This window comes from Engystomops pustulosus, chromosome 5 (genome assembly GCF_040894005.1).
Source record: "Engystomops pustulosus chromosome 5, aEngPut4.maternal, whole genome shotgun sequence".
Classification (NCBI taxonomy): Eukaryota; Metazoa; Chordata; class Amphibia; order Anura; family Leptodactylidae; genus Engystomops; species Engystomops pustulosus.
The window spans coordinates 182,554,147-182,568,500 of record NC_092415.1 but is presented as its reverse complement, the minus strand read 5'-3'; the positions used below and the strand labels follow the sequence as shown (position 1 = coordinate 182,568,500).

General features: G+C 43.3%; 1 protein-coding gene across 2 annotated transcripts in view; it reads right to left on the bottom strand.

Moving 5' to 3' along the window:
* Window positions 1–14,354, bottom strand: part of WDR37 (WD repeat domain 37) — a 121,239-nt gene that overhangs the window by 11,346 nt on the left and 95,539 nt on the right. For both annotated transcript variants that reach the window (XM_072153996.1, XM_072153997.1), the window contains exon 13: window positions 1,290–1,424. In XM_072153996.1, coding sequence (XP_072010097.1) covers window positions 1,290–1,424 — 135 coding nt within the window. The remainder of the gene's footprint in view (window positions 1–1,289; window positions 1,425–14,354) is intronic.

The following is a 14,354-nucleotide window of genomic DNA, read 5'->3' as shown; positions in this document are numbered from 1 at the left end:
AATCCATCACCATGTATTTGGGCCGTAAACCACCGGCAAGGTAGGAAGTTATATGGTCATTAGCCGTTAAGAGTCAGAGGGGTTTCTAGGTTATCAGATCTTAAAGGGGTTACCCAAGACCAAAAAAAAAATCTTGGTGGTGGCCGGGAGGGGGCTGCTTATAAAAAATAAACATTTACTTACCTCCATGGTCACTCCCGGCATCCAGTGCTACCGTCTCTCCAATCCGTGCCCCAGGTGAACAAACAGGGTCACGGAAGCTGCACTGCATTCCGCTTCCCGAAGGCCAAGGTGGCTGCCACGCCTACTCATCCCGCGGGGAATAGGGACAGGAGGACGTGGCCGGCCGGAAGCTGAACACAGCACAGCTTCCGCGTTTCTGTACATAGGGCATGGGACGGCAGCGCAGGATGCCCAGAGGGACTGCGGAGGTAAGTAAAGGTTTATATTATTTAACAAGCCCCCTCCCGGGCAACAATGTTTTTTTTTTTTTAATGACTCGGACAACCCCTTTAATATAAATTACCTACCCATAGGATACATCTTAAAGGGGTTGGCTATTTTTCAATAAATGTCTTCCATTATGTCTCTGCATCTATCTATCCTCTCTCTCTGCTCTAAGCTGTTCTCATGACCTCACCCACTATTTTTTCAGTCAGTCCTCATTGACAGTTACTGAGAGAAAGAAGGGGGAGGGAGCAGGATGAGTAACTTTCATGCCACAGGTCCCCCCATTTAGCAGAGCTCAGAGATGCTAAACAAAGAATCACAGAGAGTCTGCACAAAGAAAAGTAGTAAGTGGCAGGACTGCGGAATCACTTCATAAACATTCAGCTCGTATAGCTTAATTGCAGACTCCTTTGATAACTGTTACAGTAAATTACAAACATCCAGAGGTCTGTTTGTAACTAGAGTCATCTGCAAGTCTGGTGTTCTTAAGTAGGGGACCGCCTGTACTAGGTTTAGGATTCTCAACTTCAGCCTTCTGGTAATATTCCTATCCACCTATCATTTTTAGTTTAATTTGGTGATCAGAGAATTGTCTAATGGTTAAGAAACAAGGCACATCCTGAGAGTCCAAAAATGTCTAGCATCCAAATAAAATTGCATTATTTATTTCATATATATATTATACATTTCATATGTATATATACATACATCTAATATGAAATTGTGTGCTGAACATTTATATGAGCACCACATAATATGTATATGCTCTTAGTATTGTTAGGCTACAGGGTACGATAAGAGCTATAGGTGTTACCCAAATGTTCCCATCTCCTCCTTACCTGTTTACAGCAGAATCTGTTCGAATGGTGGCGATGGGTGATCTCATATTTTTTAAATCCCAAACTTTCACAGTACGGTCATCACTTCCCGACACAACATTGTCCCCCACCGTGAATACAGCAGAGGTCACAGTGCTGAAAAAAAAATGAAGTATTTAAGTTGCTAGTTCAACTTTAAGAATGTGTGAGCTGCCGCACAAACAAACAAAATACTTTGAAAATGCAGATAAAATTATTACAGTAGGTAACGGGAATAGCAGAAAGCTTCAGTAGTTCATGATAGGCAAAATCTCTATATTTTATGGTTTGCCTGTAACCAGGGGCATCACTAGGTCAAAAGATCTGGGGCCCAAATAATTAGTCCTGTGCCCCGGATGTCTCTGAGCGGGGAGACAGCAGCCCAAGCAAAGGTAAACCCTTTCCTGCACAAGGCCCCGCCCCCAGTGTGTTCTGGCTGGAATGCCCGGCCCAAACGATAAAAGACGGAACTGAAGTGACATGCTGAGTTCTGTTCCGATTGCTCAGCGTTTGGGCCAGACGTTCCAGCCAGAACACGCTGGTGTGTAGGGGAAATTATTTCCAAGGTATGAGAATCGGACTCCAAAAATATACGATTCAACCAGGTTCACCAAAGCAACAGAGACATTACAGTGGTATTCCAGGAATATGAACATCTGATACAAAAACCCATAATGCTATAAATAAGTGAATATAACAAAACTCAATGTCAAATCACAAAATGGAGCTTAAACAAATTGCTCTCCTGATTCACAAAATTTTATGAGCTTTCTAAACTAGAGTTATGTCCAAGATGGCCGCCATCTACAACAACAAATCCCATGATCCCCCAGTTCTCAGCAACTCCTCCTCCCTCTTATGCTCTGCTTCCAGTGATGATGTAACAGACTGTCCTGATGTTACCATAGTAATGATGTGTAACTGTCATCACTGCACATAACGTTTCACCACAACACTGACCATACTGCATGCACTGCAACCAACCGACTACGGCAAAACATAGTGGTGATCACATGACCAGCCCAGGAAGGTGCAGGACATGTGATGTGGACATGTGACCAGCGGCCATCTTCTGTCCTGTGTCACAGGACTGATTAAAGGGCCAGTAGCATTTTAATTCTTTATTACAGTGTAAGTCAACAACAGTTTTCTGCTAAGAGGAGCGACATTTCACATAACCAATTACATATTAGCTTATATTTTAATAACTATTTGAATGTGAATGTTAATGCCAATTCTTGGAATACCCCTTTAAATATCAATATACTCAAGTTTTTAGATTTTAACATAGATAAACTACCAGCAAAAGGTGCCTACAGGTGGATACTCCCCTCTATTCCCAATCAAGAAGACATGCATACTTGGCTGGGCTTGGCATGCATGTGTGTTGGGGTCAGGAGGAGGAATAGCTGATAGACCAATAAGCATTCTATTTCTCATATGTGTGACCAGCCATACTTATACTTTAATACTGACCTAACAGGCGCAATACCAGTTCTCTCATGCCAGGTTTGAAGTGATCCTGTTCTCCAAGTTTTGCTCCATCAAACTAACTACTATCCCCCTCAGGAATAAGATTCTCATCTTTAATAGAACATTTTTGAATCAAGTCTCTAGGTACTTCAGACCCCCCCCCCCCCCTCTTGAAGCCTTTGCTCATCTCAGTCAAAAATGACTCTTCTCTGCTCATCTTCATATGCCTTTAGAGGAGATTTTTACATAAGTATTCCAGAGAATTCCAGAAAGGACATTTTATCCCCCTACGTGTGGGGGCTATTAGTTCAGTGGGGTAAAATATGGTAACAGGTTCCCTTTAAAGGGACAGATTCCCATATACCTTAAACAATAAGGGTACCCTTGTTTCACCTAAAACACCTGGTCCAAAATCAATAAAATGTATTTTGATGCCTTACCTGGTATCCGGGCAGGGATTCTAGAGAGTGGAACTGGGTGTGGCCTGTACGGACAAGTAGAGCTGCCCTTTCTCCCCTCCTCAGTAATACCACATCTCTCCTCCTATATCATATGGCCACATTCCTACGCCTCCAAAAGTGGGTCCCGTGGAGGACGTGGACCCGCTACGACGCCCACTGTGTATGACAGCTGACAGAGGCTACTGTGTAGGTGCGAGACTTTGACCGGATGACATACGAGACGAGATGTGGTATTACTGAGGAGGTGAGGGAGAGCAGTTTGACTTGTCCGTACAGGCCATGCCTAGTTCAGCACGCTAGTTTCTGTGCCTGGATACCAGTTAGAGAATTTTATAAATTTGGGACCAAAGTTTTTTTTTTTTTTGTCTGTGAAACAAAGGGTTTTCATATGCATCCAGGTCAACCACAAAGAGTTTGTATGTTCTCTCCGTGTTTACGTGGGTTTCCTCTGGGTCCTCCGGTTTCCTCCCACACTCCAAAACATACTGATAGGTTGATTAGATTGTGAGACCCATTGGGGACAGGGACCGATTTGGCAAACTCCGTGCAGTGCTGCGTAATCTGTGTGCACTATATATATATATAAATGATTTTTTATTATTATTAGGGTTCTATGGCAACATGTCAAAGTCAAAATTTCAGAAAAAGTGGTGACCGTTTCCCTTTAAGGCAATAAGCTATACATCTTGAAATGACAATTCCTCATAGATGCCATTGAGATGTTAGACCTTCTTATGGGGGCGTTTGGGGACAAGGTTATAGAAGAACATACGGGTTTAGCTATAAAACCTGCGGATTAGACACCTCTCCAAAACTAAATGCGCACACGATTTAAGATGAAATTTAGCCTACTTAGAAACGGTAGGCGAAGAAAAAAAAAAATAGCGCAGTTTCTGTACGAAAGCCATCACATTAATTCAGGTTTGTCAGCTTATCCTTCCAGTGCATTTGATTTCCTGACACATGCCTTAGCAGGGGTCATGCACATCTATTTCTGCAAATTTTGTAATTTTAATTTAAAATGTCAGTTGTTTCTGTCATTTCCTCGCTACTGCGGGAATTTGATTTCATGTTCCATTCAGTCTGCTGATTAGAGATTAGCACTATCCAGGTCACAAAGGCCCAATTTACGCAAGCCCTCTTAATTTAAATTGACATCAAATTAGGTTCTAATTAGGACCTGACCATACCGCATTAATGAGACAAAGTTGCTTAATGTAATTTCGGAGCGCGGCAACATTCTACGTGAAATGATATGACACCTGAAGACTTCCCTGCTCCCTTTAACCCTATCTGGGTGTATGGACTAAGGATTTTGGCTGGCCGGCTGGTAAAAATAGCAGCAGTAATTATCTTATCTTTCTTTACTTCTGCCGTGGCAAGGTTTCAATTTACGAAAAAGCTGCAGAAATCTGTCACCGGATTTACATTGTTATTCTGGAGGCAAAGACGGTAGTGAAAAGAGAACCACTTTTCCATAAATATCTTTCAGGTCTTTCTTTATAATACTTAAAGGGGTTGGCTCAACCAATCATGAGAATGAAGGTCCTGTTTCACCCCAAGACAAAGGGGAAGCAGGTCAATCGTGGCTACTGCTGCTTAACTTAAAGGGAAGCTGTCACCCATTAAACTACTAGCCCCCCCCCCCCCAGGTAGGGTATTAAATTCCCTCTTATGTGAAATCTCATCCAGGTACAAGTAGTGAACTTGTTGTCCCAAAACTCCAACAAATATTTAAATCTTGCCTTAAACTAGGTACTCTCCCGAATACAAATCAGAGAGGCCATTATTGTAGCATTACTGAAGCTGGGGAAAGAGGCTACCGTAGTTTGCCTGGCAGGTAGAGATTCCTTCTTAAAGGGGTTGTTCGGTCAAAGCAAGTTGGGCCTGATCCACAGCATAGGGTCTAACTTGCAGATCGGCAGGGGTCTCAGTGAAAGGGGGTCCGATGTACTCCCGCCGTACCCAAAGATGACTGAAGCAGCAGGTCCCATACGCGCAGGCTGCCCCTTTAAAGTAAAATAATCTTTTCTTTATTATGTAAAGGAGGCTGGTCACATGGTCAGAGGCAGTGATGTCACTCCTGCTCCCCTCTCCTCCCCCTGCTCATGTCTGTGTGTAATGTATAGTAAAGCATTGCTAGTGTGTGTGCTGCATCTGCTGACATGCTGCATCCTCCTAATACACATGTGTGAGACACAGACATCAGCTACACAAGTGCCCGACATGTTCTGCTATAACATGGCTGCCTGGAGCTGCTGTATCTCTCCTAAACACACACACACATGCACACACAGGCTGCAGGGGGCGCCAGCACCAGGAAGCACATCATTATACAGCCTCACATCATTACACAGGCCGTCAGTCATGCACTGGGGGTGTGGCTGTGCCTCCCACTCATGAATAAGCTGGACAGCTTGAATATGATAATGACTCATTGGACATTTCACAGGTCATTTGCATACAGCTTTAGGACCTCATTGCTTAAGTTTACAGGCATGTAGAGGGACAATGAAGGGATAGAGGCAATGTAAGGTTCCAATAGCCTATGCTATGCTGAAAAGATGCCTTTGTTATTCTGAATCATTTCATTAGTTTATATAAAAGTTTATTTCACATTAACTGGCTTCCTGCAAGCATCATGTGGTGAGGGGCAGCTGCAACCCGTGTGCGCCTGTGTCTCTTCATGCATTCCTCCTCTCCTTCACACCATCCCCCTCCCTCCCACGCCTCCTCAATGCACATGGCAAGAAGTGGGGAGGAGCTGCTTGAGTGTGGGGGAGAGGAGACAGAGACACAGGCACATACAGGCTGCAGCTGCTCTTCCCCCACACGCTGCTGTCAGGCCACAGGTAATGTAAAATAAACTATCATAAACTACTGAGATTCAAAATGCTGACAAAGACATTTTCAAATTCAGCATAGCATCGGCTATTGGAACCAGTCACAAGCTAAAGATGACATTCCTGGTGACAGTTTGGTTTTTAAGAGATTAATCCTGCCCTATAAAGGGAAGGGGCATTTGTCTCCATGACTGTAGCTGCTTCTCTGTGGCACTTAGCAGGATATTCTAAACTGAATGTGGATCCCCCTATAACGATAAAGAAACCTGGGACCTAGGTATCTGAATTGCTGATGATCTACCTGCCTAAATTTCTATGCCTATTACAGAACCGCAGATCAGTCTTAACCCGCAAAGAAAAAAGTGTTCCAATGCTTTTGTATTCTATGACAATTTTATTGCCAGGGTAGCCCTCTGAAATCCAGTCTTCGATTTCTGTAAGCCCCCAAGTCTAAAGGGGAAATGGGGGCACCTAATTTATACCTATACTTATCTTGGCTCTCAATTAGTGTATGCTTCATGGTGAATTGATTTTGACCTTGGTAATGAGGGTGGTGCACTTATGAGCTTGTATGACAGTCTGACTAATTTTCTCTATAGGTACAAATCATTAACTAAGGTGCCCCCCCCCCTCTTTTAAGAACCATTGCTGTGTTAAGGCAATTCACTTGCTGCACTTGGATTATGAACCTGGCATTCTTGCACACTCCTATGTGTTTTCTTGTGTCTTAAAGGAAACTTCCAATGAATCTGTCCCCGTTTGCTCCCTTTAGCCTAGAAGAACAGTAGGTTTGGAGAAGAGGTGGTAGTTCTCAGCCAGCTGTGTGACGAATATTCCTCTTCTACTTGGGCTGCAATTTGGGTAAAAAGATGGAGACCAGACCCCTACCCCCTAAAGAGATGTGACCAATCTTTTATAAGAAATTAAAGAGAAGCGGTCATGCAAATTTACCTACCCGAAATCCATCTAAAAGCTTTATACAACAGAGAATACAACAAAATATCCAACGCAAAAGAAAAAGTACTAACAGCAGATTCCAAGTTGACTCCAAAACAAAGGTCTCAAACAAGAATTTGTTAAAATTCATCAATTCAAATGGTTAACTCTCCTGAAACTTGGCTTCTGGACTATGTCCAAATCTACCTAAACGCAAGCTCTTCTCATTTCCCCTCTAAAATCCACAAAAGCGCTCTCCCAAATGAAGCCAAAATATGTTGGCTGATGGCCTTAAGACTGTGCTGAAAATACTTCACTGGGTGCTGATCCATATCTGCTCCAATGTGTCCCATATTGTAAATTAGCTGGTGATGATCTCAATCCAATCAAGCATCTGTGGGATGAGATGGAACGGAGCCATTCATCAGCAGATACTGTAGATGTGGTGTCTGGGGAGGCCGAGGCTTTCAGCTCAGTTCACACTCCTGTGCCTACCCCTGCCTGGCTAAGCTGCCACTCTGATCTTATGTAACCCATACACAAAATATCCTGATGGTTCAAAGCTGGACTGTCAGAGGCAGGGGCTTACACTCATCCACAATTTTCTATGCACAGCTATTTTACTTTTCATTTTAATAGCTGTCTGACCATATATATTCGTATATATATACCCTTGCCATTATATCAACTATTGTTATAGTATTTCAGATAGCCCAGTCCCATACAGAGCTGCAATCATCTATCTACCATTATTTCATCTCAGATGGCTGCAGCTCTGGATGTGACAGGAGTAGCAATCTGCCATTATATCATCTCTGATACTCCGGTCACTTCCAGTGTAGCAATCTCATATATGCAAATACGTCTTCAATTATTTCCCACAATCCTTTGCGAAGGGATGAGAAGACGACAGTGACTATAACAAGCTTGGTAATTCGCAAATAGAATCCCAGAATTTCAATTTGGGACAGATCTTTTATGAGAAATTAAAGTGGGTAAAAGCATAAGTGGGTAAAATTTTATTAAATACATTTAAAAAATACAAAAACGGTGAACCGTATTCAAAGTCGGATCAACAACTAGATCTATTCCGATCTACAATCTATCCCACTCTACCTCAAAAACCTTACAGGACCCCATGGCCAGGGCACCCACTTCACAGGCCTTTACACTCCCTCCCCCTTGGGACTTCCCCAAACTTCTTCTAGATATAATCTCACATAGTGGAGGGGTGGGGGCACCTCTGCACAGTGTAATAGCCCGTGAAACTACATCACGCAGGGGCTCTGGTAAAGTCCCAACAGAGCCTATCAGACCCATTAGCATACTTTTAAAAGTTGATTTTAGAAGGAAGGAGGCCAGAAATAACAAATATAACATTACGACAGTCACAGTCCCTGGATCTATGAGTAAGTGTCCCTGAATTATCATGATGGATTTAGATGGCAGATTTAATTTTTTTAACCAAGTTTTTATATTAAACATTTTTTTCAAATTTTACTTGTTGAATTCTTTTGCAGAACGTGGAGGAAATCTGCAGTAGTAACAAAGTGGATAAAATTTTTCCAGAAGATCACAGAATTTATTTAACACCATTAAACGATAGGAATCGGAGGATTTTATGCCACAACAATAAGAAATCATGAGGATATATTAAATAAGGTAAAAGACATCACCATGTGTCAAAATTAGAACTATTCAGTCTTATTTTTTTTGGGGTGGGGTGAGGGTGAGGGTGGTGTCTAGTTTTTGAGTTGAGCTCATAAAAAAAAAAAAAAAATTTAAAAAAGGTTTTTGGGTAACAACCTAATGGTTCATACAACATTGGACGGACATTTTGTTTCTTCGTGATCTTCTTCTGATCCCTTTCCACACTTTTGGCCGTTCTTCCATCAGAGATCACTTTAGGTTAGACAGAGGTTAAATGCCTCCCATTTAAAATTAGTCATTAAAGGAGGCATCAATGGCAGGTCGCTGGACCATGTCTTAATAGAATGCTATAAGGCATTAGGATTCTAATAACTCACAGGTATGACAGGTAGTGCCGAGCATTAGGGAGAACGGGCTGTGCCAAGAGTATAGGCTGGAGACACTTTTAGATGTGGGTCTCATGGGGTGTTGGTGCGATGCTACTATCCTCCGGAAGAAAAAAAAAAAAAGATTCAGACTCTGCCAAACCCCAGCAAAACTCATTTATCTTGTCGTAGGGAGCAGCCGAGCATGTACTTCCAGCTGACAGCGTGGCACTTTCTCACCACACACCACTGCCCGAACTGGAACATTCTGCTCCCTCCGTGGGTCTCAATCAACGGAAATACTGTGATGCTAGCACTCCTCATTAGGACTAACAGCTGTTTCCCCAGTCACACAGAGACTGCAAACTGTTTTGCATAACAATCTGCTGAAATTTCACACACACAGGGAAAAAAAAAAAAAAACTATATGATGTGAAGGATGCTGGACCATGAAATGCTGATGCAGTGTGATCTAAGTTGGCATCATGTCCTAAAATTAACCGTGGGCTTTCCGGAAGCATTGGAAAAAGATGCTGTCACAATCAAATGAGATATCCGACTGGATAAGTACATGAATAGAAGCATTCGGAGATATCCAAAAACTGTCATGTACAGCGCAAGCGGTGCCCCGGGGGGAGCAACATCGTGTTACCTCTCGTTATTAATACTCTCAGCAAGGTAGTGCTCCAAGACTTGGCGCTCGTGTTGACTTTTATTACATGTCACTTCTAATCTATTGTTTTCTGGATAAGAATCCAAGTTCCGTTACCTCCATGTTATTAGATAACCGGATTATGGAGATTATAAAAAGTTATAATACCGTCTTTAAAGGGGTATCCCCACGAAGACAAGAATCTTAAATATACTCAGGATAACTTAAAAAAAAAAACTGCATTTCAAAGATACAATCCCAACCCGTCTATCAGTCCTGTTGTTGGTTGTCTTTGGATACGACCATAAACTCCTGGCTATGGTAGGGGAGATTCCTTTGACTTCTTTTGTACTGCAGGGGGGGGGGGGGACAGGAAGCAGATAGCACTACAGACACAGACACTTCCTGTCCAGCAGCAGCTCTACAGACAAAATAAGCTCTGGATCCCAAGGCAGGGGTATAGCAGTGCCGGCTGTGTGTTTTATAGGCGAGGTAGTAAAGCAGTGTGTCATTGTGACTACATCCATCTCTGATCCGTCTCATCTCTCTTTTGCACTGTGTCACATACTAGTAGAATGTTCATAAGATAAATAAAAAAGTGTATATAAACCCTGTATCCTGATAATTTAAGCACATTGTCAGCACACAGCATCTCATAACAGGAGGCATTAAGTGTCTGGTAAGAAAGTACCCGCCCACACTCTGGAATCTTACACTGATCATCACTGTTGAGTGTTAGGAGCAATAAAATTTTGTAAAATTGTAAGTAAAGGGTTAAAAATTATCTTCATGACTATATACTGACTTTTTTTTAGTTACCCAATATTTATGACCAATCAAATTGACTTATTTATTCAGTTTCCATTTTTAATATTCCAAGGGAACTGCTAATACCACAAACCTAAATAATTTACAATAAAGACAGACCATGGAGTATATCCAAGTTTTCTACCAAAATCCCTGAAACGGTTAAACTGTAACCACATCCGCTCTCTAAATGGGAACAAAGCCTAAGTAGTTATCCCCAATGAAGAAGAAGATTAAGATTCTGTATAAATTCCCATCAGCGAAATGAATCGCGATTCCATACATAATGATTCGCCGCCTGCCCATTTCCATTGGCACTTAAGGTAGATGTCATGAAAGGCACCTTATAAATGATGGGCACAAATACCTGCGCAGAGCGGAAAAGTGATCAGGGATATGTGGATTTTGCTCATCTATGGCAAAGCAATTCTATCTCAGACAGCCGCACGCCTTTCAGAACGTCTCATAAAATAAATGAGTTGTGACAAAAAATTCTAATGGAAAAATGAATGTTTTGCATTTAAGTGCTGGCAAGTAAAAAGCAGGAGGCAAAAAAAGGGGAAACAGATCAAATTAAGTCAAATCAACTTAGAAAAGTCGATGTCTATTGGAAAAAAATAAAAACTGCACGTGAATCCGAAATATTAAAGGGGAAATTCTGGAGTCTTCTTGTAATCACTCAGGAGTCTCTCAGATTTGTGATGTTTGGGATGGATCATCTTAGTGGTATAATAAAATTTAAAGAAAATTTCCACATTTAGATACTATCTATATACACATCTATATCTATATATACACACACACACACATCTATATATACACACACACACACATACATCTATATCTATATATACACATCTATATCTATATATATATATACACATACACACACACACATCTATATCTATATATACACACATCTATATCTATATATATATATACACATACACACACACACACATCTATATCTATATATACACATCTATATATATATACACATATACACACACACACACATCTATATCTATATATACACATCTATATCTATATATATATACACATATACACACACACACACACACACACATCTATATCTATATATACAGATCTATATATATACACACATCTATATCTATATATACACATCTATATCTATATATATACACATATACACTGTGACACAGTCAGGGGTTTGTTGCTGGATGGGAGGTATTATCCTCTCAGCTTGTGTTGCTCAGAGTAATGCAGCAAGCTAAAATCAAGCACCGGACCAAACTTCAAGCACCGGTCCAAACCGGGTTTTCAGGGTGTTCCAGCTAACAAAGCTGAGCTGGAAGTGTGCACAAGAGAGTGGAGTGAGCTCTAGTCTCAGAGGGAGAAGCTTGTTCCAAGAGCAAACACGTGTCCTGTCTAGGAGGACAGGTTGGCTGTTTTGGACTTTAAATGGACTAAGTGCTATGCAGCAGCTTCTGCAAGGTGTGAACTTACACCAACAATTTGGACTATTTGTGAAGACCCTGCTACTGGGTGAGAAGGCCAAGCCTGGTCTGTATGTTTATGTTTTAAACAAGCATGAAGACAATGCTGGATTTTTGTTCCATTTGTTTTGTGGTGTGAATAAACACTGAACTGAACTGAGAACTGTCTCTTTCCCTCTGTCTGCGACCGCTACCTAGCTTACACCTGAGCAATACCCCACAATTGGTGGCTTGGAGCGGGCAAAACGCAGTGAGGGTGGTGCAAAACCGGAGTTTTTTTTCTGGGCACCATTGCATGTCGTGGATTAAACCTGCAAAGTTTCAGCTAGCATCACCGGACAAGATGGAGGAGCTGATTAAACAACTTGTGCAAGCTAATGTTCAACAGCAGATGGCACACTCTGAGGCTATGCAGGCCCAGCAACAGACTAACGACTTACTGCTACAACAAATAAAGGCGCTGCGTGAGACTCCAACAGTGGTGACCCAGCTACAGCCTGCGGCCAGAGAGAGAGTCCGAACTGCGCTGAGAAAGCTGACAGCGGAGGATGACGTAGAGGCCTTCCTGGCGGTGTTCGAGAGAACGGCAGAGCGTGAGGGGCTGCAGCCTGACCAGTGGGCTGAAGTGGTGGCCCCGTTCCTGACTGGCGATGCGTTAAAGGCATATTTTGACCTCACTCAGGAGGATGCCCTGGACTACAAGAAGTTGAAAGGTGAGATCCTGGCACGCATGGGGGTCAATGTTTATGTGCGGGCCCAACGTGTATATCAGTGGGGGTTTGTGGAATCCCGAGCTGCCAGGTCTCAAGCTTATGACCTACTGCACCTGGTAAAAAGGTGGCTTCAGCCTGAGACTTTAACCCCAGCCCAAATAGTGGAGAGGGTGGTGGTAGACCGTTTTGTGCGCACTCTGCCGGTTGCCATTCAGCGCTGGGTAGGTCAAGGTGACCCAGGTAATTTAGACCAGCTGGTTGGTCTGGTCGAACGTTATATAGCCACCCAGGACTTTGTGCGGGACTGTACCCCTACGCGTAAGCCACCCCGTCCCTCACCCCCACTTGCAGTGACTGAGGAAAAGCCCCGACCTTCTGCTGGGAGTAGCTCCCCAACGATGTCCAAACAACGTTCCACAAAGATTCGTGAGATCCCCACACTCCGCTGTTGGCGCTGTCATGTCCTGGGACATATGGCTGCAAATTGCCCCTTGGCCTCCGAACCTATGGACTGTGGGTACGCTCGCCGTACTTCCTTCTATGCACGGCCTGTATGTACCGCTGACGTCCTGGATGCAGATAGGGCACCTCCCATGTGCCCAGTGTCCGTTGATGGGTGCAGGGCTAATGCACTACTTGACTCAGGGAGCCTAGTGACCATAGTACGGGATACCCTGGCGCTACCCTCTCAGTTCACTAGTCGCAAGGTTCGAGTATTGTGTATTCATGGAGACTTAAAAGATTATCCAACCGCACTGGTGGTCATAAAAACACCTGCTGGGAGGAAAGTCCACGAGGTGGCAGTAGCATCAAATCTGCCCTATGACCTAATTATAGGAAGAGACTTTCCATTATTCTCTGCACTATGGCCATCGTTACTGCATGTCAGTCCCCAGGGGTCAGGGAGAGCAATAGCTGAAGGTCATGTTCCAGACCTAGAACCAGAACCTTGGGAACCCGAGGCGGAAGGGCCAGCGGTAGGGGTGACCGCCACTTCGGTGGATGATGGGGAGACACTACCAATGAATGTAATGGTTGGGGAAGTAGAGGACTTGCCGCCAGGCCCTGAATTGTCAGACTTAAACGTCTCTGGTGACAATTTTGGTACGGCGCAACTCCGGGACCAGACTCTGTCCCGAGCCTGGGGGAATGTGTTAATGGTTGAAGGTGAGCCACAACAACCAGGAGCTGAGGCAGTTTTTCCTCGTTTTGTGGTTCACCATAATTTACTGTATCGGGTCACCCAACTACGGGGTGAGAATGTTGAACAATTAATAGTGCCTCAGGCATATCGTAGGATGGTACTGGATCTTGCTCACCAACATGTTTTAGGTGGACACCTTGGGCCGCAGAAAACCCAGGACCGTATACTACAGCGATTTTACTGGCCCAGTGTGTTCAAAGAGGTGGAAGAGTTTTGTAAGTCCTGTCCGACCTGTCAAATAACTAGCCCCCAGCAGCACTTCCGCAGTCCCCTAGTACCCCTCCCAATTATCGAGGTACCTTTTGAGAGAATTGCCATGGACCTTGTGGGTCCAGTACCTAAATCTGCTAGGGGTCACCAACATATTTTAGTTGTCCTTGACTACGCAACCCGGTATCCAGAAGCAGTGCCACTGCGTCATACCTCTGCCAAACTTATAGCTAAGGAGTTAATGGAGATGTTTTC